Source organism: Rhea americana, unplaced genomic scaffold (genome assembly GCF_003343005.1).
Source record: "Rhea americana isolate MKP2758 unplaced genomic scaffold, rheAme1 scaffold_14, whole genome shotgun sequence".
NCBI lineage: Eukaryota > Metazoa > Chordata > Aves > Rheiformes > Rheidae > Rhea > Rhea americana.
In genome coordinates, this window is record NW_028185483.1 from 9,329,089 (window position 1) to 9,356,177 (window position 27,089).

General features: G+C 43.8%; 1 protein-coding gene across 1 annotated transcript in view; it reads left to right on the plus strand.

Moving 5' to 3' along the window:
* Positions 1-27,089, plus strand: part of LOC146599483 (putative cation-transporting ATPase 13A5) — a 36,057-nt gene that overhangs the window by 3,000 nt on the left and 5,968 nt on the right. Inside the window, exons 2-24 of the mRNA XM_085298676.1 lie at positions 1,796-1,969; positions 3,127-3,273; positions 3,496-3,566; positions 3,642-3,722; positions 4,299-4,368; positions 8,198-8,332; positions 10,710-10,782; positions 11,555-11,686; positions 12,283-12,453; positions 12,666-12,823; positions 13,069-13,257; positions 13,495-13,556; positions 16,259-16,409; positions 18,223-18,306; positions 19,316-19,472; positions 20,857-20,974; positions 21,383-21,507; positions 21,644-21,807; positions 22,587-22,709; positions 23,218-23,297; positions 24,304-24,346; positions 25,220-25,329; positions 26,171-26,267. Coding sequence (XP_085154802.1) covers positions 1,796-1,969; positions 3,127-3,273; positions 3,496-3,566; positions 3,642-3,722; positions 4,299-4,368; positions 8,198-8,332; positions 10,710-10,782; positions 11,555-11,686; positions 12,283-12,453; positions 12,666-12,823; positions 13,069-13,257; positions 13,495-13,556; positions 16,259-16,409; positions 18,223-18,306; positions 19,316-19,472; positions 20,857-20,974; positions 21,383-21,507; positions 21,644-21,807; positions 22,587-22,709; positions 23,218-23,297; positions 24,304-24,346; positions 25,220-25,329; positions 26,171-26,267 — 2,715 coding nt within the window. The remainder of the gene's footprint in view (positions 1-1,795; positions 1,970-3,126; positions 3,274-3,495; positions 3,567-3,641; positions 3,723-4,298; positions 4,369-8,197; positions 8,333-10,709; positions 10,783-11,554; positions 11,687-12,282; positions 12,454-12,665; positions 12,824-13,068; positions 13,258-13,494; positions 13,557-16,258; positions 16,410-18,222; positions 18,307-19,315; positions 19,473-20,856; positions 20,975-21,382; positions 21,508-21,643; positions 21,808-22,586; positions 22,710-23,217; positions 23,298-24,303; positions 24,347-25,219; positions 25,330-26,170; positions 26,268-27,089) is intronic.

A 27,089-nucleotide genomic window follows, 5' to 3' on the forward strand; every position in this document is an offset into this window, starting at 1 on the left:
RAGCTGTGGTCTCATGCACCTCCTGCTATTCCAGCCACAGCTACAACAGACTTCCTGCTTTCCAGGACTGCATTTTGAGTGTATTTTTAAAGAAATCTCATTATTAAGTCAAACAAATGAAAATTGTTATGGATTTTCTAAGTTGTGGATACTGGTTTGTCCTCCAAGCTTTAAAACAACATTTGTAGTTATTAGTTTAAATTTATGTGACCTTTAAAGAAATAATACTTTGTATACARAAGAGTTGCATATTTAAAAGCTACTGAGATGGTTTGAAATGAATTTTATCAGCTTGGTACCAAGGGCTCCATGATTATCTACATTTTACATGACCTGCATTGATTTCAGCTTAGTTTGTTGATCATGATCTGAGTTCAGATAAATCAAGTTAATTGTGTTCTTAAACCTAGATAGGTGCTTACACTGCTGTCTTTAAATCATTTTAAAATTATGCCTGAAGTCRAACCTGTGTAATTGTTTGTATAAGTCCTCTGCAAGTAATTCATCTTTGCTGCAAACTCTGTCCTATGGAGCAGACATTCCAATTCAGATGCAGATTTTGAAATTTTTTTTACAATTTCAAATGACCTTTTCACCTCCCAAATGCAGAAGCTGTTTCGATAACAGGTTGCATTGCCCCCATTTTATTGTGCACTTTAATTGGCAAGCTTTTCTGGAAAGCTTTCAGTCTTCAATATAGCTAAGAATAGAAAAATAAGAACATTTCCTTTCAATAATTAACTCTACCCACATCTATAGACTTGCTCAAAAACTTCTCAAGGGCAAGTGCATCATGTGTCTGCTAACCTGTGGGTGGATCAGTAATTATCATCTGTGGTCTGGGTTAGGTATTTTACTGTGGTGATGATATCGTGTTGCTCTGTACCTTCTTGCACAGGCATGTGCTGCAGCACCATCAGCAGCGAGTGGTACATCCAGACTCCCAAGCATAGGGAAGGACTAGTTGCATTATAGGCAATAAAGTTATTGTTAGCCCCACAAGCAACTAACCAAACCAAAGCATAAAAGAATTCAAAACTTGTTTTAAGTGAGGGGAGGGAGGGGAAAACAAAGCAGGACATAGGGACTTACAAATCTCCTTTATGGGCAATGGAGCACSGCTATGAGTACTCAAGAGTATTGGGCTATCAAAGTGGAAAGACAAATARCGAAGGTGACATATCACCTGAGAACTAAGGTGGAGGTTCAGAGTATAGTGAGCTGAAAACTTCTCAAGAGCTGAAAGAGCCCTTAAGATGTTTTCAAGATATGGTGTTTATGGTGGAAAATAACACRTAAGTACCAGACACAGGAGAAGAGGAGCCACTTGAGAGCTATACCTTTCTAGAGGGAGATTCCATTCCTTTTCTGCAAGTTGGATTTTGGCAATTGGCACCAAGTTCACACAGTTACACCCTCCTTGGTTGCAGACAAATAGGATGACGTGGTGGTACAGCAGTAGTCAAGTGACACATTMCTGTAACAGGCCAGCTGCAATCTTGATGGTAAAAGCTGCAGAATCAAGTTAATTCTTCAGAAATCCAAGGAGAGAGCTGATATGAAAATGCTCCTTTCACYTGGCAGCCAACTGGCAGCAACTTCGTTTCAGCAGCTCTGCTGTACCCTTAATTATATTATAGCAGTCAGCAAGTTCTTTCATTTCTGAAAATGACCTTGGGGCTTTAGAGGGCCTCAGTCAACAGCCTTTCTTTTCAATAAGCGTGTACTTCCTGCCCTGATGAACAAATGCCAATGTCAAGCTTATTAATAAAAATGCTTTCTCYTTGCTCTGCAGGAGATAYTTGGCTACAAAGCGCAAGGCTAYCGGAAGGCCTTGTGCATTGCTGGGTGTTTCTTGTCCTGCGGGGCTCTGCTGCTGCTGTTTTACTGGAAGCCAGAATGGGACGTGTGGGCAAACTGCATCCCCTGCAGCTTGGAAGAAGCAGATACTGTGCTGCTTAGGACAACAGTAGGTGGACTCTTACAGCTTATTCTTATCAGCAGAACCTATTGTTTCCATGAATGGGGCAACCTGTCTTTCTTTGCCAGCATGATGTAGCAGATTAGTAACATTTTTCGTATTTGGAAGTGGAGTGGTAAGGCTTTACAGGAGCAACTGATTTCATTTGCAGAGTTCAAAGCWCTGCATATAAGATCTTGGTTATCCTAACAATAACCTGGGTACTTTGTCTGAAGGCTGAATACCAGGTAGTCTTCCTTCATTTCTAGCTGTCCAGCTGCAAGATCCAGCAGTTGTGCTCTCTCAATAGCATCTTCTATACAATAACTGCCTGTTCCTTTTCCTTATGTACAGGGGATAGTCAAATAGCTTTGGAGGAGGGATCATCTTCAGAAGTTGCAGCTGTTAGTGTTTCTGCTTTAAACCTGTTGGGAAATGCTGAGGGGATGGATTTTAGAGAACTGGACATTAGAAAACTGAATTTTAGACATTAATTATATTCCAGGACACCATCACTGTAAACTAAAACCCAACACAATTCTACCAGAGCAAATACTTAACATACACTTAGCACTCAATACCACAATGAGATCCCTAAYGTAAATGCACTTAAACCACTTAATGAGTAACCTATTGTTTCTTGTAACTAGTTACATCAAGCTGTATTGGTTAAAGGACAATTCATTCTGATAAGTACATCTGTAGCAGGAAATCTGAGTTGCTTTTGCCTATGGGTATGTAACAGGTATAACATGATAGAAGKGAGTCTATAAAGCAAAGTAGTTGGTGCTGAGGACCGGATGTCCACACAAAACTGTTTCAGAGGGTTTTCACTTCCAGCTAGCTCTGTTCTGGTCTTGTAGGCTGAATACCCAGGAGCTATTGAAATACATCTTCTGGTTTAGTTTCTTGTACTCTAAAATTGCTCTGCAGCATGAATCAAGGCAAATGGAGATGATTGGGAAATTCACTTCAAAGTGTTTTCCTCATTGCCACTAAAACATGGACAACAAAATGCCTGTTACTATGGGCCTACATTTGCTATAGTTGCAACAAATCCACAGTTTTGCAGTTCTCTGGGAATGTCATAAAGCTTCTCAGAATCAGGAAATGTTATCACAGGCAATGTTTAGGACTTGTCACTGAACTCTGTTCTGTTTCTCTAGGATGAATTTCAAAGGTACTCCAGGAAAAAGGTGACCTGGATTGATTTGTCCACATCGCTGCTACCCGAGGGCAGTAAAACAGATAGTCTTCTTGTAGCTGATAAAGATTCTGTTATAAACAGAGCCATAATGAAGCCACAGTTGAAGGTAAGTAATCTGTAACATGGAGGAGAAGGAGCAAGGAGATGGTGAGTGAAGTATAAGAGCCTAGGCACCTGCAGCTCCCGAAGATGCTCTGCCAGCATCTTCCTTCAAATCACATTCACATGAGCTGAAGTTTCTCCCTAGATCATGGAGAAGAGTGTCTGTAATACAATGAGATAGTTTTCCCTTAATGGAAAGGGGAATTTTTGCTATTTGGTCTTGCAGATGAGATGTATCCAGGTGCAGAAAATCCGTTATATTTGGGACTTTTCTGTGAAAGAGTTCAAGAAAGTTGGGTGAGTGTGAACAGCTTGTTACWGAACCCTTTGTGGGTGGGAAGTCCCTTGCCTGAACTTCTCTTGTTATCCTAGATTGTTAGAGGACAGTAACACATGTCACAATATACATCACAAGTTTGGAGCTGGCCTGACAAGGGAAGAACAGAAAATGAGGTACAGTCTACATGATTTCCTTCCTGATGAGTGTTTTTCAGATTTAAGTAAACATGAACTTACTATGAACTTAAGACAGTAAGACATGCAAATTCTCCCTTTTAAATCAATGTGAGCTTCCTGCTACTTACCTTAATGATAAAGTAGTGTAAATGACATGGGCAATTTTCAAAAATATGGAAAATTATCCCTCTCACCTTACTGATCTTGTTTTGTTCTGAGTAATGCTAGGGTAAGTCTGGAGAAAATGCTACCAGCTCTGGCTGGGATTTAGAGCACAGCAAATGCTGTCTGACTTCTTTTGCCGGGATCTCCTTAAAAGTCCTCAGAAAAGGTTGTAACAGCATTTAGCAGAAACCCGAAGACATTTTCATCAAAAAATTAAGCAAATTTTGTCTTCTAAGTAGAATCTTTCTAATTGTTCAGCCTCAGACGTTTGTCCTGCTCAGCCACCTGTGCCTCCAGGAGTTACTTTTTTAGGTATAAGGATTAAAGTTTGTGTGTGGTTTTCTGCATGAAGTCTTATCCTACAAGACAAATCTATAGCACTGTGGACTCYTCCTTATCTTCTTACAGGCAGCTGGTGTGTGGGCCTAATGCCATCGAAGTTGAAATTCGCCCCATTTGGAAATTACTTTTTAAAGAGGTTGGTAAGTTTGACTGCCTTTTGGTGATGCAGATGTAATGTGTTTCCAAGACTTCACTCTGGTGCTCTAGGATGGGGCAACTGATGCCTCACAGGCATAAGCCATGGAGAAAAGTTGATGAGTCATCTTTATGGCTATAAATGATGGTAATATTTTCAACATGTTTCCTGGCAAAAGATTGTTGGGAAGAATGTGTAGCTAGCAGAATRCATGCTGCATACTTACAACACCTAAACTTCTCCTTGTGAATGTCTCCCTACTCAGAGAGCTGTAGTTTGGAGGACGAATGCCCTCGCTCTCCCCTATATTACCCCATAATATCTGGGGGGTAATAATATTTATAATAATTAATTTAATTAATTAATTTAATAATATTTGGGGGGGGAAGGGGGGTGCTCTTGGCTCTAACATAATCTAGCCAAAACCCAAACCTTTTCATGCTTGCAAGTAAACACAGACAATTACACTTACATGCAAAAAAGAGAGAGAGATCGTCACAGATAAATAAAAACATTTGATTCAATCTTCAGCATGACTAAAGTCAAATGTGAAAGTATTCTGTGTACAGAGGTATGAGTAAATATTTGAAAATGGTTCTAAAAACAAAGTTATTTTGTTTAATGTCTAAGCCAGCAGTTAATTCATAAGGGATTCCCCAAGATTATTTTCCTTCATGTACCGTGATGACATTTACAGAGTTTCAGAAGCATATGGAACAAATCTTGAGCTAAGCTTTTCCCCTTCGTAGTCATCATGTTTTAAAGGTACCCRATTCTTGCATTTTCTTGTAAGAGAGAACTGGCATCAATGTATGCATTAACTTTCCTTTTAACCCTCAAGAGCTCCAGACGAGGAAGCAAGGGCCGTGTATGCGCCGAGGAGTTAGCTGAGGCCCTGCCAGGGGTTCAGCTCCTAACTGAACATCTGTCATAAGCTGGGTGATCTTGCACTGTGACTGAGCAGTAACATGCACCTGGAGAGCTCCTGCTTTCTGCAACTGCTAGGGTAGACCATAGCTATGGTCTATGTCCTCCCTTCGTGTTGACTCTTGATAATTGTCTTCTGTGAAATTTCATTGGTATAACTAATGTAGCAATGTAGCAAACGTAGCACAAAGCATCAGAAATGCTGCTGAGGGGCTTACTTCTGGCCTCAACAGCAGTATAAATTGGAAGTAACTTAGAATCATAGTATCAATAAGGTTGGAAGGGACCTTTGGAGATCATCTAGTCCAACCCTCCCTGTTCAAGCAGGGTCACCTACAGCATGTTAGACAGGCCTGCATCCAGGCAGGCCTTGAATGTTTCCAGAGAAGAAAACTCCACAACCTCTCTGGGCAACCTGCTCCAGTGCTCCGTCACTCTCACAGGGAAGAAATTCCTCCTCACGGTCATCCGGAACTGCCTGTGCTTCAATTTTTGCCCATTGCCTTTTGTCCTGTCACATGGGACACCTGAAAAGAGTTCGTCCCCATCCCCTTGACACCCTCCCTTCAGGTACTTATCCACATTGATAAGATCCCCCCCTCAGTCCTCTCTTCCCCAGGCTGAAGAGGCACAGCTCTCGCAGCCGTTCCTCACAGGGCAGGTGCTCCAGCCCTCTGATGATCTTTGTAGCCCTRCGCTGGACTCTCTCCAGTAGCTCCATGTCTCTCTTGTCCTGGGGAGCCCAGAACTGGACACAGTACTTGAGATGAGGCCTCCCCAGGGCTGAGTAGAGGGGCAGAAACGCCTCCCTTCAACTTCAACAGTGACATTTACATTTCACTCGGTTTATGCCAAGATAAGCAAGGAGTCTTGATCTGACTGCAGATAGACACACACCAACGGTGCAGCTGTGCGACTTCAGACTATGAACTCATATCTCTGGAGGCAAATGCAGTATTTTGAATGGAGACAGTCCAACAGTAAAATGATGTGATATGGAGGAAAACGCTTCAGTGATCCAAAAAGTGCACTGTTTGCTTGGACAAATGTCCATCAGAGYACTCCAGTCACAGAAGGAGAAATGCAACCATAGAGACACATACTAAGAGACACACATGGAGACACAATTTAAGAATGAAAGTAACTTTTTTTACCCAAGTACTGCACTAGGTAAACATTTTATCATCTTAAACTGCTTTTGCCTTTTGAACAAGAAGTRGGACCTCTGATTCTGTATCCTAAACTCTTGGTCTCCCTACACAGTGCTACACAGTTGCTGTTAYGTGTATGTGCTTTAGAATAGAAGTAAGTATACACAAAATTAATATTTTTAAATTGCTTTATTTGTCTAGTAACTTCCTTTTTTCATATGACATAGAGACAAGTCAATTTTGCTGTCTGTGTAAGCAGAGAAGACCCACTGTAACATTAGTCATCTTCTACAGAGAACAAAACAAACGCATCTTGTGGATACGAGGAGAGATGCATATGTGGACGGTTACTTGATGAATTGATATCTAGAGATGCTGGATATATATTTTACTAGCTTATAAGCAAAGTTTTTGCAAACAGTGCATTATATTATATGTGTACACATTAAAGGACTATGGATACTATACAAATGTCTTTAAAATAGTGAGAGTTATGAACGATGGGAATCAAATCTAGTATGTATCATGTGTCAGTGCAGTCAGAAGCATAAGTGGAATTGGTTTGAAATACCCTACAAAATACATGAAAATCTCCAGGCTTCCTGAAATTCATTTGACTTGGTTTTTCCAGCTTTTCACTGTCCCCTGGAGATGGTCTTGAAGAAAACTCCAGTCTAGCACTTTAAAATGGTTTTTTAATATGAACTTTGCACTTCCATTCAGGTTTGAGGCTTCATGTTTGAAATTTTAATGGTCATGCCTGGAGGCAGAGTAGGCCTCATAAGGCTATGATATTTCTGTCCAGATACTGCTTCAGTGGCTGAGGACTGGCATCCTGATTTAGTGTCTGTCTCTTTGTCCTGGTGAATGTCAAAATGCATTAAATTTTCATTGAGGGACAAAATTTGTCAGAGGAGTATTTCATCTCAGTTCTAATCTTATGCCGATAGCTCTTTCACTGGCTATTTGGGTTATATTAATTCTACAGGCAAGTCTCATTTGTTTGGATGGACAAGTAGTGGTCAATGCTCAGAAAAAATTCATCTACTGCCATTATTTTTCGAGTTAGATACCACAATAACCAAAATTATATTCTCAGGTATAGACTTCAGTAGAGCTAGTTACTGATTTTGATATAATGCATTCAAGTCTATGATTATTAGTACCAGTAAGGCTGACATCACGTACAGTAGCCAAAAGTGTGCAAATGTGAGGAATCAAGCCTTCACATTGGCTATAGTCTGAAACTGATTATCTAATGGCTTCACAAACCWCTGTTAGTTTCTTCATCATCATTTTTATTTTTTGTAGAAGTCATATCCACAGTGATGCTTTCTAAAATTGCAAAGTATTAAAAACATTTACAGCAAATCAGTCCTTTCTTTCTTTCACRTTGGATAGTGACTCTTGTGTGAAGATCAGAAAATCCAAAATGGTAAGATCATCTTTGTGAGATGGCTGCAGTGGGAAATGAGTTTAAGCTGGCCAGCATAGTTGCTGCTGCATAGTAACTGGCTAGCAACAGCTCTTAATTGCAAACAACTTGAATGGAGTGTAAACTGGTAAGTTAGGAGACAGTCTGTTAATGCTCTGAAACCACTGTGGAGAAATTTGGCCTGTGATAGCAACACAATCCTTTAGTGTTTAAGACTTGTAAACATTATAATGAAATGTTCTTGCCTCTTTTCACACTTGTTTGCTCCTGACGTGTTATGGCCATCTCCTGACAAGTATTTCATTTGTGTTTGCAGATTTTAAACCCCTTTTATGTGTTCCAAGCCTTCACCCTCACTCTGTGGCTGAGCCAAGGTTATATTGAATATTCTGTGGCTATCATAATCCTGTCAATCATTTCTATTGGCTTAACCGTGTACGACCTCAGGCAGGTGAGTCTGCCGCTCAGCCTGTCGGCTTCCCGTGCTGCATTCTGGCAACAGTTTCATTTATTGCAAAGGGAATGAGTAGCTATTTCCATGCTCTGTTTTTCTGGATAATTATTTATTTTTTGCTACATATTCTGTGCTATAACTACAGATTTATTCCTACAAAAAGTAAAAAGTTCAGACCTAGTGGTCTCAAACTTCCCGTGAATTAGGAAAGAGGATTGATGTTTGATATGTAAATTCATAAGGCTTTGTGGAAGTGGAATCTATCCATGAGTCTGCATTCCACCGTATTTTTTTCTTAAGATTTGTTGAATAGCAGGTATTAATGAAAAAAAAAGAAGCATTTCTTTTAATTCTCAAATTCTTTCATCACTTTCGTCATAGAGTTCCTTAGAAACATTTGTCAAATGTCTCAGCTCATTCATTCTTTGAACTAAAGCACTCATCTGTGATAGGCCTGACATCCTCTGTCTCCATGGCAAAGGAAAATATATGAAGTTCAGTCTTTCACAATATTTGTCTGCCACTGAGTATCTTCATTCAGCTGGGATAAGTGAATAGGTGACCTGAGATTCATGGTGCTTCCTGTTGGAAATGCAGAGCTCTCCCTTTGAAAYCCTCCCTTTAGTCTCTGCCCTCTTTAAATATGCAAGGAAGGTTAAAAAACAAACAAACAGACAAACAGAACACACAAGAAAAAAGATACAGTAAGGAAAAAAGGAGGGAAACAATGAAAATRAAAGTACAGACAAAGGGGAAAGAAATTGATAGGAACAGCATCTTGGTAGGCAACATCTTAGTCTCTCCAGGCCTGTATTTCAGACACTTCTCTGTATTGCCAAGACTTAACAGCATTTTTCATTCCCYTTTTCACTTTTAAAAGTTTATAATCTACTTAGGAAATTGGGGAAAATGGATTGGAGATTCTTGTGTCCTGGTAACTGTTCTGCTAATTTTCAGGAAAAACATATGAGTTAGAGGACAACACTGAAAAAATACAGTTCCCATGGGCTGAGTGCGATGTGCCATACAGTGGGGTGCAAGGAAGGCTGCTATGGGGCGCACAGAGCTAAAGGTCGTGCTTAAAGCTCACCYAAGCCCTCATGGGCTGCTCCAAAGCCAGGCACAGCTTGCATTGCCTCTGAATTAACCTTTCCTGCACTGAATTATTGRGGAACGGCAAGAATCAGCCCTTAGAAACGCTCCCAGGCTATAGCTCTATTAAACGCTACTGGAAGAGGTAATAAATTGCCTTGTGGGGGGCTGCTTTGGACTAACCCTGCTCTCCCCCGCCGCGGCTCCGGCGTGCAGCCCCTCGCCCTGCGCGGGCTCGGCGGGCCGGGGCGACGCAGGGAGGGTGTGCAGCGCTGGCAAGGCGTTCCTGCGCACCCCCACCTCGCCAGCGCTTTCAGTGCTGCGGCTTACCCGGCCCTCGCACTGGTCTCGGCAGGGCGTTTTGTGTGCGCCTAGGGCTACTGCCAGCACAGGTGTGTTGGCCGGATACCACGTTTTTGTATCTGCGGCTGAAATCTGTACGCTGCATAGCGCTCCCACGTTGAACCGGTGCTCAAATCCTCTAAGAGCACCTTTGTGAACAAAGTGCTGGTGCCACCTCCCAGTATTGCAGAGCACCAGGAGCAGATATGGTCCGTTCAACTTTCTTTGGCAAGGCTGGTTTTATTGTGAGACTGGTAATTTTGACATGAAGAATTATAACGTTTGGAGCCTCAGGATATTCTTCAAACTGGTTTAACACCCTTACAAGACCAATGCTAATGAGGAAATCCGCACTTGGGGATGAGGTTTTTTGCAATTGCGGTTTCTAAATCAAGATGACACATTCTGTGTCCACGCAATGGCAGTTGACTTCATCATTATCTCAGGATAGGTAATTGTCTGAATTGGATTGCAAAAACTGGCGAAGTACTGACACCCAGCTAAATTAGAATTTGCTTTTCTTCTTGCAGTGACGATTTTTAAATGACAGTCTCTACAGTTTTGTGGTTCTGTTCATAATCCCTGGATAGAACTGACAGACATAAAGAAATTCACCACTGAGGGACTGCAAATACTGACRTTGCAACTAAGGAGACAAACTCTAGCTGCTCTGGAACAAGCCAGAAACAGCACCTTCAAAGTGGAGAGAGGAATAGGGGCATCAAACGGAAGAGAATTAAAAATTAGATCCGTGTTGTCACAGCAGCTTGTTCTAGAATAACTCTAGGAGCTCATGTCCTTACTTTCGATAAGGGATGTGAAACCTGCCCTTGATAATTTAATCAGGTTCAGTTTCTGTGTCGTTAGCATGATCACGAAACAGTAACATAGTGCTGAATCTGAGTATTGGTRTTTCAACACTCCAACTGCTTTCCAACAGCAATCTGCCAAACTGCATGACCTTGTTGAGGCACATAACAAAGTCGAGGTTACGGTCTGCACGAAGAATGAAGGTGAGTCATCTGTGTCTCTTTGTAATTGCTAACCTGTATAATTAACGTGTTGAAATGAGTGCTGATTCCCATAGAAGGAGCATACAGAGCGCTGATCACAGCAGGAACGGGGCGGGGGGGCAGGAGGAGGTGGGTAGAGCAGGGCAGCGAGACCTGTGGGAGCAGCTGTGCYGCTCTCCGCAGTGATGCAGGGAAACCTAGCAGTTTGGGTTAAGAATCGAGAACGGATTTGGAAATGAAATTTCAGAAACAAGTAGCTGGATAACAAGTCTAGCCTTCAGAGACCTGCTTTCCTGCACTCTCACAGACTACTTCTGCGATCTTGTCAAGTTGCTTGTGGATTTTCAAGGAGTCCAGAAATATGGCACCCACTGAGGTGTGGGGTTTTYCTGCCTGTATCCAAGTTTTTTTGTCTATAAAATAGAGTATAGCATTTTCCTGCCTCCCAGGATTTTGAGATGTGCAGCTACTTGGGTTATGGGTGAGGTAAGGACCTTAGATAGTGTTTTTTTTTTTTTTTTTTTTTTTTTTTTTTTTTTTTTTTTTTTTTGTTCTAAGTATTTTATAGACACTAAACAAAACTCAAGACTATGACTTGGAGGCTGATGTTTAGACAGGGCCCAAGTACTTCTGCTTTTCAGTCAGTTTTCCTAAGGAACACTGGCCTTGTATCATGCAGTGCAAAACTTAGGTGATGTTATGCATGCCTTGAAACTTTTCTTATTGCTCAGAACTTGTGAACAAGTKAAGTTCATTTTATGTTGTACTACAGGTTGCAAAAAGCTAGAGTCTCGTTACTTAGTCCCAGGAGACATGTTTATTTTGGATGGAAAAAAGCTTTCTCTCCCATGTGATGCGGTACTGATCGATGGGAGCTGCATTGTGAATGAAGGCATGCTCACAGGTACAACCTTGGAGTAGGAAATGCTACCACCTCCCAGCAGGTTGTCCACCAGGGAGAGGCCTCTGTCTGTTCTGATAGTGATTTGTTTACTATTTGTTAGACGAGGCCATGGCAGGAGTAGGAAAACTATGACTTGAAAAATTTACAGTTGTCTTGGGTTATTGATCACTACCATCATGTRATGTACATTTCTTATCTGTATGAAAAACAAGTAGGTTTACTATGCTCTCAGGAGCAGAAATTGTAAATGTTCAAATACACAGCACGTGTATCTTTTTTGAGTTTTAGGATTCTGATCTTGCAGCAGCTCTGTTTAAGCATAGGTGTCAGTGTTACACACGAACATCTAGCCTCTACAAGGTACAAACTTGGGCTGGGGCAAAATTTGATCCAAACTTGTTAATGGGAAAATCTCAGAAAGCTGATATACTTTGAGACTAAAATTATAATGGTTGTCACCATAAACCCACCTGTGTGTGTCTATATCCAAGCTAATCAGGCACGTTTAAGTGCCCAAAGGGTGCTGTCACTTTTTTAATACACAGAATCAAACTTTGAAATCCCTCTTAAGTGAAGTTGCACAATATTGTTCTTAGGTGAAAGTATTCCAGTTACTAAAACTCCCTTGCCTCTTGTGGAGAGTCCGATGCCCTGGAAAACCCACAGCATGGAAGACTATCGGAGACACGTCCTCTTCTGTGGCACAGAAGTCATACAGGCGAAGCCAGTGGGCAGAGGGCCAGTGAGAGCTGTCGTGCTGCAAACTGGTTTTCTTTCATTTTTTCCACTTCTRGAGGGGAGGTGGCAGCCCAAGGGACTGATGGGAGCTCTTTACTCTTTGAAATTTAAATTAAGTGTAGATCTGTTGTCTCTAAGAAAGATTTGTTCCCATCTGATGGCTGTAATGCTATCTGTCCCCTAACAGCACTGATTTGCTGTTGGGTCGGGTTCACAGTACGCGGCATGTGTCTTCACACAGGGTTCAATACAGCTAAAGGAGACTTGGTGAGATCCATCCTCTACCCCAAGCCTATGAACTTCAAACTCTACAGAGATGCCTTCAAGTTCATTTTAGGCCTCTCTTTAATTGGCATACTCGGACTGATCTACACAGTGTGTGTATTTGTCTACCACAAAGTAAGTACAAGCAACGCAGCTCTGAGCGCTCGGCAGCTCATGGTCCTTCGCAATATTGTTCACTTCTGCCGTCAGTGCTGGGGAAGGAGGGACACAAAAAGCAGGTTGCGGTTGTCATCCCAGGAGGCAGGGCCTGGCGTGCACAGTCCCTCGGCAGTGTGGCAGGGTCTCCCGGCTGCAGTGGGATGGGGCAGGAGAGCGGCTGTGTCCATCCTGCCGCAGCCCATTGCTCTTGCTGTTTGCAGAAGCCGGCGGCAGAGGTAGTGACTATGGCTCTCCTGCTCCTCACCATCCCCGTGCCTCCAGCTATCCCTGCTGCCTTGACGACAGGAATTGTTTATGCCCAAAGGAGACTGAAGAAAAAGAAGATTTTCTGCATCAGCCCACAGAGGATTAATATCTGTGGGCAGGTCAACCTTGTGTGCTTTGACAAAGTAAGGTGCTTTCCACAGCGCTGAAAGGTGCTTTGGCTGCTAGGAATGGGGGTATCCCCTGTCCCCCAACTCCGTCTGCCCTTATTTACTCCCAGGGACAAAATTCTCTAGAGGTGCCTRTGTGGGAGGTTCACCCTGCCCAGGAATGCCACAAAGGACCTCTGGGGCCATGGCAAGGAGAAGAGGGTAGGCAGTATCAAATGATTATTTACATAATTATTCTTTATTTAAATTTAGACTGGCACAYTGACAGAAGATGGACTGGACCTGTGGGGTGTCATCCCTTCAGAAGSAAGCCGGTAAGGAAGGTTTTAATTTAGCGAGGAGCTCATGTCCCACGCAAATGCAGTGCACAAATACGTGGTTAGCAGAGAGGCACTTGCATAGAAAACAGAGAGGAATAGCAAATAAAACGTACCAAAGACGGGCGCATTCAGGGGAGGTGGAGGTGCTGAGGGTCCCATATAGGGCTTTCTCACCACCACCTCTCACTCCCGGTGCACACATCCTTCCTCAGCAGCTCCCAGCTCAGCTCCCCCTCTCAGAGGAGAGGGATCTGGGTGCTGCTGCAGGAGATGCAGTAATAAATGCATCACTGCTAATTCAAGACAAACATACAGTCCAGAAGTCAGCAGCAGCAGCACGAGTGCTTATAATTACCCTGAGGGGATTTAGACAATATGCACAGAGCTTTTTAATTGTCATTTGCAGCATAGTTCAATAAATATTTTTAATCTAGTCAATAAACCTTTCATCACTTAAGTGTTAGGATAATGCTCCTTCTGTTGAAATTAGCAGTGTTGCCAGCTTAGCCCTCTGAATCTCTGCTATCTTCTGTAAATACTGTGAAAAAAATCAGTGAGCCCACAGAACAGCTGAGCTCAAATGTCCTTAGACTCCCTCACACCCACAGTGGAGCCCATTTCAATTCCAAGCCCAAACCACACCAAAATTCTCAAGTAATAACCAATGTGTAAATAATAAACTAGACTATACCCAGAATTACATCATTTAATCAAATCACTGTAATACAATCAACATGTGGTGCAGTCTGCATGTTATGCCAAACTTAAATATTCATCTTATGCAGTGGCCAGGACAAATCATATAAGCCGTATCCACCCCTAGATTTCATTAGTAGTTTCTAATGCGTCAGATACTTAAGCCTCAAGGAGATAATTATGCCATAATGAATGAAAGGATAAATTCATCGAGAAAGAACGAAAAATTACGTTCCCAATAGTTCCTTGCAAGACAATTACTATCTGATGCAAATTAACAAGAAAGGATTAGTTAAGTGACACCCAATAAAATATTCTTCTACTAGGACCAAAGCACAGGTATATGATACAGTCTCTTGCTCCCACCTCGTGACTCAGGGAGGCTCAATAGCTACATGTTCAATGGGCAGCTTGGAGCCCCCAAAGAGGCTGGAAGTCACAGCAATGCCAAAATTACTTCCACTGAGCTACTCTTGCAGGAGCATCTGCTCACGTGAGCTGCAGAACAAAATTGGATATGTATATCAGAATAAATTCAGATAATAGAAAATTCTGTAAGGTGTCAAAACATAAGGATGTTTTTGCAGACATGTCCAAACGTCAYGTGCTGGGAGCCTGTGCTGGTGGCTTGTCAAAGTGCGAGGAGGAGCTATTGCTTTCTGCATTGATCTCACTAGTGTATTTACACAGTTGTTATTTCTTAAACACTCACGTTCTTAAACATACTGTAAGAATAACTGTCAGCTAATCTGATTACTGCTAGGCAACTACAGTAAAGGAATTTTACTCGACTTGCAAAATATCCTTTTGTGCATTTAATAATATATAAATATTTGCTGGTTTTGTATAGTATTTAGTGCTTTCACAGCATCTTCCAAGTGTTCGTTAATTAATAAGCCAATTATGACCAGACTGAGATCAGATACAATTTGCTGGAAACACAATAAACTCCGATGGCCCAGAGGGATGAYAGGTGCTGGAATTCATTGTTCTTTTTGGTAGAATTCTACATGTCACACTGCTGAATTTCAGATGTTTTTCGCTGCTTCTGTTCTACTAATGTGGTAGTTAGTAGTAATCAAGGGTAAATATAGTATTTTAAATTTCTCCTTAGTGTGGCAGCCTAAATAGTGACGGCCTATGTTCTGGTCTAGTAGACATATAGCCTGCCAGTTTCTTAGAAGGAAAAGTGTTTATGYGAGAAGAGAGGATTCTGAGAAATAACTTTCATGATAAAATTAGAGCCATCATGCAGCCTAGCCTCACGCATGCTCAGGCTGTACCGCAGAGATGAAGAGCGAGTGTACCTCAAGGCTTTCCACTGAAAAAAAAATTGATGCATAAATCTTTTACAGCGTGCCTCAGTGTAGCTCAATAGGAGTCAATCAACTTAYTCAATTTTAAAACCAAGGTGAGGGACAAGCAAACAGCTTCTTTGGATTTGTAGGTGTGAATTCTCCAAGGGGAAATGAAGCTTGCACCCTCTGGCTCTCCCACATGGCTCGCAGGGGTGCTGAGCGCAGGCTGGGCAGCGCTCGCCCGCCCACGGTGCGCAGCACGGGTGTAAACGGCAACATGGAGCACAAGGCAGAGCAGGTGCACCCCATTTCCATACCTGGGCTTCAGAAAATTTTTTGCTCTGGCATATTGCCGAGTATCTTTGAGAGCCCTACTGCAAGTTACTTCTTTGCAGGTTGTGTCTTCTCTCTGCGTTATCTCATATTCAACAGCAGTTGCCAAGCAGGACTCCAAAGTGTCTGTGCTAGCCAACCTGGTTTAGCATCAAGTTGAACTCTGTGCTAATTAATTTTCAGATGCTTTTTGGTCTGCTGAATACATCCAACCTGTTAGTGGAAGGACAGGCAGAACAGTGCTTTTTTTGCTGTCATTGGGCTCAGCTGTGCCACACGCAGCAGACCAGCACCTGTATCCACGAGCTGAAGACATGTGTCTGCATTCATTTTACAAGCAGTCTCACCAACCCTCTGCTTTTTAACCAGGTTTCAGAAAATCCATAAACTGCCATCCAGTATGCCTTTGCCCTGGGGACCTGTGTGTGGAGCCATGGCAAGCTGTCATTCACTGGTTGTTTTGGATGAGAAGATACAAGGAGATCCACTGGACCTGAAAATGTTTGAGGCCACACACTGGGTAATGTGACTTCTCCTCCCTGTGCACAGCCAAACTGCAGACAGCTCTCACCCAGCCCACAGAAAGGCTCACTCTTCAGCCAATCTCAAATACCTGCCCATTAGGGAAACTCCTTTTCAGTGTTTGTTGCAACAGCCCTGTCCTAATCCAGGCACAGCTGGAGCTGGCTTTGTTTCTAATAATTGTGTGGCAGGTTGGCGGCACTCCAGCAGCTTTTTGATACTCTAGCTATTATTTTCCTTGGGACTACTTGCATTTGCTCTCTTAATTTGATTTGGAAACAGCAGAGTAAGGAAGCAGAGGAGGAGCCTGGTCCCCACTTGCTGAAAGCAGAGGCTTGGACCCTACCGTGGCTACRTGGTGCAGGGACAGCAAGCAGCCAAGGGAGCGCACAAGTGGATCTTGCATACCCTTAAGCTAAGGGCTGCTTCCTCTAATAGTAAGGTGTAGTCTCCATACAGAAAGCAAGGCTGGAGCCGTATGACCAACAGTTCCCRGAGAGACCTGGGCAGAGGCAGGAAAAAGCCTAGAGGTCCCTCCAGGGTGGTGGAGGGAGTGTGACAGGAGCCTGGGGCTCAAGGGGGAAACAGCTGCTCTTCGCAGACTGTTGCGGCTCCCTGTGAGCTGCGAGGCAGCACCGCAGGAGGCGGCGATGGGCGGGCGACCGTGCTAAGGCCATGCCCAGGGGATGTCTTTGCCCATGGGAACGTGGCTCTGGCAGCCCGGTGCAACGCCCGCGCTCCTGCAGCGGGGCTGCGGCAGCCGCAAGCTTCCTCAACGTGTCGGTGGTCCCCTTGGCTGCTGTGCCGAGCTCATCCCAGGAGAGAACCGATGGAAGTCCTGATGCAGCAGGACTGCTCTCCTCTTTCCTTGCCATCACGCGAGAGATGCAGTGAGCCGGCCCTGCCTCCTCCCRGCTGCGTCCTAAGCAGGAGGGGGTCTTGGGGCATCACAGTTAAACGCTCCATCATCTTTTCTCCTCTAACGTTTTGCTCAAGAGACATTAATCAATAAGCAAAACAGACAGCAGGTCCTTCAGCAGCCTGGAGGAASGCACCAGCCTGGTGCTCACTTCTACAGAAAAACAGCAGAGCTGCACAGCAGCAGAAGGGGGGACTGCGAGGGTGAGCAAGCCTTGGCATGAGTAAAGTAACAGAGCTGGAGGGCTAAGCAGCCCGCAGTTAAAATTGCCATCCTGCTTCTGCACAGCAYGTCAGTGAGAGTCTTTCAAAAGCAATAACATAGAAGATAAAATTGGCTAGATAAGGATAATTATTTCTTTCTTTTAGTCATTGATTTAATACCTGGACAGATCAAGGTAGAACTGGAGTTCAGAAAAAACATAACATTTCACATTTTTWAAAAAATAAATACATTTAAAAAAATGAGTAAGGTAAACCATGCAGGACCATGTGGGCTTCTGCTAAGGACAAGGCTGCAAGGAGGCTGTCACCTGCTGCAGGTGGACAGCTGTACTGGATTATAATGAATCACTTCTACAGCTTGCTGCCAACAGCACAGAGGAAACATACTCCCATGTGCTGCTGTTCCTGCTTTTAACAGACAGGTGTGAAGTTTGAAAAAACACAGCTAACAAGCAAACAGAAACCCCCCTGCCTTTTGTCAGAAATRTGCAGAGAACAAAGACAAACCGATGAAAATTTGAGGGTGGAAATTGCTCTTTGCAGCACAGGTAAGGCTTCCTTAGAGCTTCCGTGAGCTGAGGATGGCCCAGCAGCTGACAGCTTCATTGCAGGGTTCCTCATGGACACCAGCACCCTGAGACAGCACCAATAATGTTTTTCTTTTACAGGAGTTAGAGGATTGCAGTACAGCTCAGGATGGGGCCARTGATCTCAACACTTGCGTGGTTAGACCTGGACCAAAGGCCAGCACCGTGAGTTCAATTCTTTTTGAGAAAGAATATTCTGTGTGAATATTCTGAATATTCTATTTTATCATACAGCATATGTAAACTTCTAGCACATGTATTATTTACCTTGGCTAGCAGCTGTAAAATGCCTCTCAACCACTACTTCAGTGCTGTACTGTATCTTCCCCCAAACTAGGCCAGCTGGAAGCTTTTAGGGCCTAGAAAGCAAATTCTGTTTAAACTGGAAGAGCTGCTGCGCCAGGCCTTTCTGCCAGCCTTTTAGAGAGAGAGAAAGGACAGTAAAGCTCTCTCTCGAGAGTTAAATAAAACTGACAAAAAAAAATAAAGGACAACAAGGAAGAAAATGCTGCTAAGACACTGGAGACTAGCAAGAACAAGGTAAGCTGGAAAGAAAGCGCAGAAGAAAGCGCAGTGATGAGAAAGAGGGGCTGTAGTAACAGCCATGGGCAGCAGCAGAGCCTGGTTCATCCCTCACTAGAGGGAGGAAGGTGCTAAGGGAAGAAATACCTACTGGGGAAAAAAAAAGAGACTCCTGCTGGTGGTGGGCTTTAAAACATAAGCGACTTGGAAAAGGGCTCAGGTGTCCAAAAGCTCATGATTTCCAACTCTGCCACTTGCACTAATAAGGTACTGACTTATCTTATTTCTAGGATTGCTCTGCTCCCCTGGTATTGTCACTGTAACACATCAGATGTCAGCTTCCACATTTGTAACTCCAGGAATCAATATATGCTTATTAAGAGAAACACCGAGACAAAGCCTGGAAAACACATTAAATATAGAGAAGAGCACTGAGGCCTCTGGGAAGCATTGCTGGGAAACCAAATGTGTCAAGGCTGTGGTTCCCAAACCTGCAATCAGTGGTCTGATCCCACAGGCAGAAGGCAGTAAAAGTGAATAAATCACCTCAGCCAGAAAAACCCAAGCAAGCAAAAGCTCGAGATGGATTCTCTTTGTGTAATCAGTGAATCAAGTACCCAAATAACAGCTCATTTTCCTGACCTCTTTCCAGGCTCCTGTGGAAGGAATAGCAATCCTGCATCGATTCCCATTTTCTTCAAGGTTGCAGAGAATGTCTGTTGTTGTGCAGAAGATCGGAAAGGAACAGTATGACCTGTACATGAAGGGAGCACCAGAGACAGTAACCAGCTTTTGCAGAAAAGAAACTGGTACACAACTGGGAGAGGGTAACTTTGAGGGATTTTTTTTTTGGACTTGTTCCAGAACAGAGTTTCTGTTGGTTTTCAGTACTCTCCCAACCAGTACTGCAACAGCTCTTCCCACAAACAACCATTTGAACCCATGCAAGAGTTAAATGTCATTAGTTAATTATCAATAAATAAATAAATAAATAAATAAAGAGCATTACTTGTTTGTAAGTTCAAGATGCACATGGCCCAGAGGCTAGTGAGATGTAAAGACTGAGGTCTGGCCACTATATAACACTGAGCTGATTTGCAGCAGCTGGAGCTACAGCTTACAAATGATGCTGACATGTCAAGACACTCAGTGTAGATGTAAGATCATGGTAATTGCATGTGTCATAGCAAGTGTGATGTTGTATACACTTCCTTAACTTTTCTGTTATTTTTTTGACCTGTAAATTCAGCACTGAACTACTGCTCCATCTCAGTGATGGGAAACTTGCTGTAGACATGTAAATTACTATTTTTAGGGATAATTGTCATTAGCACTCCAGCCAAGACTTCTATCTTCCTTCTGTAGACAAATAGAAGCTTTTCTTTTTGCATGTCACCAATATCGTAGGTCTGATCTCAAATTTGTCTGCAAACTTGAAAATTGGGTAACATTTACTTGAATGCTTCAGCAGGATGCCAAGCAAACAAGGTGCAAATGGTCTGTGGCTCCGTGGTCTGTTATTTCAGATAGCAGTGACCTGAGAACAGGTGAAAATGGTTTTGAGGAACAATGGAAAGATTTAGTTTAACATCACCTAAGATGTAATGATACAAACCTCCAAACAGTTAACAGTTAGCAAGAAAAATATCTTTATGTTCCACTTTCTCAGGTATCTAAATATCTCCTCTGACCCTGTCTTAATTATTTCTATATTGCTTACAGCTTGATAATTAGGTACTGCACTGTAAGGTTTTGATTGCAATATGTAGCGGTTACAGAGTACTGCAAAATTAAAAGCAACTCGTTGCTTTTAGAGTCACTGGAATGATCAGGGAATCGAAAATTTAGTATTTGGGAGAATTTGCCTATTAAGGCACGAACTTAAAAGTAAACCTTGGCTTGTAGGTAGCAAAACTCAGGCTAGAATGGTGAAATTGGGTCAGTCCTCTGCCTAGTAATTTATCTTACTTACCTGCACCTCAACATGTGTTTAAAAGCATGAAATACATGGATAAATCACTTGAACAGTCAGTCATAGAGCCTTGGTACAAACCAGTTGACTTGTGTTATGAGAGGGCACAGTGCTTCCAAGTAAGGCTACAATATGTCCTAACGGACAGGCACTTACCCCCAGAAAAAGAAATCTGCAAGGATGAGGTATTTTAACCATGAAATGTTCTTCCTCATAAACAGTCCCGGCTGATTTCTTAAAGGAGCTCGAGATGCACACGAGCCAAGGGTTCAGAGTCATTGCCCTGGCCCATAAAGCGCTGAGCCTGGGAGAGGATGCAGACGTGGGCAACCTGAAGAGGTAAGGCTTGTCCCTGAGCTGCTAGCATCCCTGCCCCGTTTCTTCCCTCGTGGCCAGCCCCCGAAGGGCCCGTCCTGCCCAGCCCTTTCCCCGTCCTGCCCCTCCTTTCCCTACAGAGGAGGCGCGATGGCAATAGCTGCTCCACATGACACCTTCTTCCTGGCAGATGGTGATTACACTGTTAATTACCCAATAAACTAGTGCTGGTGTAAGGCTCACTGAGGCGAGTTTCAGAGGCTGCTGCCAGACAGTAATGAGAGCTGGTTATTGCCTTGCAATAAGGCAATGAGCTGGGACGGCGATAGGAAGTAACTCTGCATGTGCCGCAATCTGGGGGCTTCTGCCAGGCTGTTCCTGCAAGCATCTGTCCCCGGCAAACGGCACGTCTGCTTCTGTCCTTGCTCCAAGGGAGGTGGCAGAGTCCGACCTGGCGTTCCTGGGCCTCCTGGTCATGGAGAACCGCCTGAAGCRGGAGACGGAGCCTGTGCTGAGAGAGCTCACTGCTGCCCGCATCCGGAGCGTCATGGTCACGGGTAAACCCCCAGCTGGCCCTGCACCTGCAGCCCGGGAAAAGTCTTGCAGCATCTCCGTGGCCTCCACCTYGGCGGCCTGGGCAGTTGCGAGGCAGCGGCAGATGTTAGCGATCTGCCTGGCCGGTGTCGTTTGCAGGGGACAACCTTCAGACGGCTGTGACGGTAGCCAGGAGCGCGGGGCTCATTCGCGGGGCCAGCCGAGTGATCCTCGTCGAGGCGAGCGAGCCGGAGGGCTCCTCTCCAGCTTCCCTTTCCTGGCAGCTCGCAGACGACAGCAAAGCAAACACAGCTGGGCTCAGCGTAAGCACAGCCAGGGACAGTTGCATTTGAGCGCCAGCTGGAATTAACAAAGTTTTAAAAGTGTAAAAATCAGCTGCTTTGCTCAGACTCCTTGCCGGGCATTTTGCAGCAACTAYGAGGAGCAGGGGAAAACCCTGGGACTCGGTTATGTCTGCTCCAAGGTGCACAGAGGTGTGATTCGACCTGTTCGCCTGCCAGGGAGAAACAGCTAATACAGTRGCTCTTTGCTCCAGATAACATGTAAAATAGCAGTGCAATAGCTGCCTGTGCTCTTCAGCTGCAGTGGCTGCTCCACTCACACTTTGGGTGCTCAGAAGTAGCACAAATTCTTGCCTGTTTGGCTATTTGCTGGACCAAACTTCAGTATCTAAACTAGCAGGACTACGTGTTGTGGCTAACAAGTATTAATTACACATGGAAATGCAGCTAGAAAATCAGGTGTTGCCAGGCTCATGGAGACTGGCCCAGGGTGTTGCACCAGGCTAATCTCCCCAGTAGCTTAGTGGGAGGCTGCAAGTGTTGAAAYGAGCATTTCCGAGCCCTGCGGCATGGGTCAGGCAGCAGATCTGGGTGTACAGCAGCGATGGGCGAGGGGGCTTGCTGCAGGGCTGGGCTGCTCCTTTGCCACCGTGAGCTCTGAGTGTTCCCAGCCAGGGCTGATTATCGTCTCGGAAGGGGAGATGACTCCGGAGACAGAGCTGTCCCAGGACCACCCCAGGCACCAGGGCTTCAAGATGTTATGACTTCAGTCTGAGAAAAAAATGCTGTCTTATTTCTAGGAGATATGTGTTAATACTGAGGAAAAGGTGATCTTGGAAGGAGAAACCTGCAACTACCATTTTGCGATGGATGGAARGACCTATCAAATCATTATAAAACACTTCTACAGCTTGCTGCCAAAAGTAAGTTGAGGGGGAACAAAACGCCAGCTTTCCTYTCCTTGYTTTWTTTAAAAGGGAGCTGTATTCAGGCCATTCCTGCCTGAACCATCAGTACCTATAACACTGTTACTTCACGTGTTGACAACTCGGGCTGCTTCCCAACGTATCTCGCATTTAACCTGAACAGCTTACTTGCAGCATCTGTTCTTTTGAGATTTCAAATGGCAAGGTTAGTTGTGCTGTGAGCAGCTGCACTGCTCCATGGTCACCTTCTCAGTTTGAGTTTAATTAAAAAAAAAAAAAAAAAAATCAGCCTGCCTCCTCATGTACCGCTACCATAGCTGGCAGTGGCTTCTGCTCAGCGGTGGCATCAGAAACATAAAATACCCCCATCTAGGAGCAGAAATCTTCAACTCTTGTCACTCAGTCCATAAAATAGCTGGAACTGAGACACATACTGTTTGGCCAGATTTTCAGGTAGGAAAAAAATTAGGCTTAGTAAAAGACACGCTGCTACTCTTTCTTGCAGATACTAGTGAATGGGACTGTCTTTGCCAGGATGTCTCCCGCCCAGAAGTCCAACCTTGTGGAAGAGTTTCAAAAACTGAAGTAAGATTTTTTTTTTTTTAAGAAAAACAGTAAAATGCTTTGTTTGAAGTATAATTCTATCAGCCAGCWCTGCTCCAAACCCAGCTCTCTGAAGCTCCCTCCCTCTGTGCACAGTCCCCGTTCATGTCCTTTGTGGCCACCTTCCTCCCAGTCTGCCTGCAAGAATCCTGCCCGTCAGGAGTAGCTTTACCTGTTGACCAGTTTTAGCCACTGCTTCTCTCTGCTGCTGTACAGTCAGCAGCATTATCCAGGGATGAGACAAAAATACAGATCCGGGCTCTAGCCCATGCARATACCCCCTGCCACCCACCAGCAGCTCCTGCACGCTTGCTGGTACTGCCGTGGCTGCAGCTTTAGTAAAGCTGAAGAGAGCCTGAAGCAGGAAGGAGTTTGACTCAAAAGATGCTCTTTGCGATACCTTCCGAATGAACGATTCCTTCCCCCCCATAAATCGCACTAACCGCACGTGTCACTGGTGAGGACAAACAAGATGTGACGCCTTTCCGAAAGCAGACTGCAAAGTGATCGGTCGTGAGGTGCTTCCTCCGGGGAGGAAGTCCCCAGGGCTCTCGGAGGGACCTCTTGTGGCGGTTTGGGAGCGGCACTGTTATTCTAGTAGTTCCTGCCTTGTTGGGCCTTCAGGTACATTAGGGACAAAATGCCACCAGAAGTCAAGCTGCAGCCCCAGGAACAAACGTGCAGCCCTGCTGCCTTCCCGTATCACCTCGTACCAGAGCGAAAACACTGTCTGGAATAAAATGACATTGTTTCCTTTCCTGTTATAATCTTTTTCTAAATTTAATCCTAATTTTGCTCTCTGCACTCTGCCTCAACCMCTCCCCATGTGTGAGTCTCCTTATTCCCACCGCATCCATCTCCCGTAGTTGGGTAACGTGAGTCCTGATCTAACGTAGCTGCCAGTCCTCTGCCAGTGAGCAGCCTGCTGTGTGATCAAGTAGTTGCACGCAAAGCTTACGCGTTTGTCTGTCTTTTTTTCCCCCGTCAGTTACTGCGTGGGTATGTGTGGCGATGGAGCTAATGACTGTGGGGTACGTACAAGTTAATGTCCCACTTCTGTTTGAAGGTTCAGCTCATTCAGTCTAGCCAGTACCGTTGCAAGGGACTGTGCAACAAAACATTTCAGCAGCATTTTCCGAGTCAGCCTGTGRGTACGTTCAGTTGGTATGTCATGGTAAAATACAATCCACGTGTTTTTTTTTCATAATGCCATAAAAAAAAAATAGAGGAGCATTACTTTGGGGGTGTTTTTTCTTTTATTTTTTCCCAGAAACTAGGGGCAGGAATATTTCTTTTTACACATTTGTTCATATTTACAGTTATTCCGATTCATCATCTGGGACTAGAACATAAAGCTAATGGCTTTAGTTAGAAAAATAATTATATCATCTATTATATTAACTGTTATTATATGAATAATGTAATAATATATTGCTATAATAATGGTTTTGCAAAAGTTGCCCACAGCTCACTGCTGAGTACTAAAGAAGAGGTTCTGAGCTCGGGTTACTGGGAGCTCATAAGAAAGCAATAGAAGAAGTATGAAGAGAGCATTGACAGGAATAGAAAGAAGAAAGAGGAAATGTTAATATAAGTATTTCAACAGAATATTTATTTAACAGAAGAGGTATACACAAATTCCAGTGTGGGGGACAGCCTACAGCACTGTTCAAAAGACTGTAAATCTGTAAATAGATATAATGGGATTAAATGAACAAAAGAGATACTTAAGCCATGGGGGAGGAATACGATCTGGAAAATGAGATCAGTTAGGCTATAGAATAGAGGAAGATCAACCACAAAGAACATCTGAGGCGAAGCTTGAGAAGCACCGGTAAAGGCAGGGCGCAGGGTGCGAGGGGTGGAAGGATGTCTCTCCATCTGCCTTTTCCTGTGGATTTCAGGCTTTGAAAATGGCCCATGCAGGAATATCACTGTCAGAGCAGGAGGCGTCCGTGGCTTCCCCCTTCACGTCACAAATTCCCAACGTACAGTGTGTGCCGGAGCTGATCAGGTCGGTTTGCTCGGCGCAACGTGCGCCGGGCTGCTAGTGGGAGAGCACAGGAGTGAGCAGGATCCCGAGGCAGCGTGGTGACAACGAAAATAATTTGTATTTACCTTTTTATATTTGCATGGTTATCTGTGTAAATACACACACAAAGAGAGAGGGGGAGAGATCACACGCACGTGTTCACCTCCAGGRTGCTGAGAAACCGATTTCCCAGTAAACATGCAAAACAAAGCAGAATTTTTTTTGCTGRTGTTAGTGGTGGGTGTTTTGAATCTTTAAATTGAAGTGCTGTGAGTGTTTTTGTGTTTTTTAGGAGAGCTTTGCCTGTGGTTGCTGATTTTTTTTGGAATAGGCACAAGAATAGAGTCACATGAAAGGGCAGATGTAGCAGTGACCACAGAATAGATTTGCTTGTCACTTCTTTAAAATGTTGACATCCACATGCTGTACCCAGTCACGGAGCAGTCTATTGAATCTAAATACATGCACAGACTTATATTTTTGTATAGAAAAGGGACTTACATTTTTGTATAGAAATGCCCCTTGTTCCCAGGTAAAAAAAAAAAAAAAATAGCAGCAACTTAAGCCAGATACTAAAAATGTAGCTGCAGCATAAAAGCAAAGAAACAAAACACTGCAGATGAAGGAGTAGGTAGCAGCTCTGCAGTATCTTAAGGCCAAAATGTTTGTCTGTAAGAAGAACGTGAAAGAGACTGAATTCCAAAGACCCCACACAAAAGTTGCTGCTCTTTCGAGCTGATCCCGTCTCTAGCACCAAGACTGCAGAGCTTAGTCTGCAGCTGTAAGGGCGAGCTGGTTTTGTTTTTGTTTTCTTTCTGAGCAGGGAAGGTCGAGCTGCTTTGGTTGCTTCCTTTGCTGTGGTTAAATACTTGACCCTTTATGGCTTGATTCAATTCTTTGGTACTGCTCTGCTGTTTTGGGTAAGTGTATAATACCAATCCCCTGTCACTGAACTGTGCTTTTCTTGGATTTTGTCTTTAGCAATATAACACAGCTGGAGCTGTGTAATAGAGGGCTTCAAAGAATAACACAGATGTGAAAAGATGGATAGTCAGCAACACAAGGTAGATTGGTTATAGAGAGTCCCAGAATCGGTAAAAAAGCTTGATGATACAACTCCATCTATTCTAAAAGAAGAAAGGGGAATTATAAAGGGGGGTCAATACTCCCTGGGTAGTGGAGGCCCAGGAGCAGAACTTGCTATAAAATGGATGCTTTGGAGGGGCAGCTTTCTCCCTTGCTGGGAAAAAAAATTGAAAAAAAGTTTCTCATAAAGATGAATAAAGTTGACCTTTATTTGTCACTGCTGTATAAGGAGTCTTCTGAAAAATCTTAGAAAATTAAAATAGTGAAAGAAATGGCTTTTACTCAGGGCCACTTCTCCTAACCATATCCATGGGTATCTTCTGTGTACAGTCCCTCAGAGGGTGAGGGGCRTCAGGCAAATTGAGCTGCTGTGACTTGTCAAAGTATGGCCCAGCCTTGGTGGGAAAGTGTGGGTCACTGCAGACTGACAGCACATGGTGGCTTCCTTCTGAAAATAGCTCATTAGGGAATCAAATTTTCAGGACTCCTTATCAATAAAATAGTTAAACTATTTCAGGTAATATCAGAATTGTTAAAATATATATATGAAATCAACCTGCTTACCCAGCCACTAGCCTGAGTSTACCACCTTTGACAGTGCACCCGTTACCCAAAGACATTTCAAGACTCTGGTTCTTGTTGCTGTTACTGTGTGC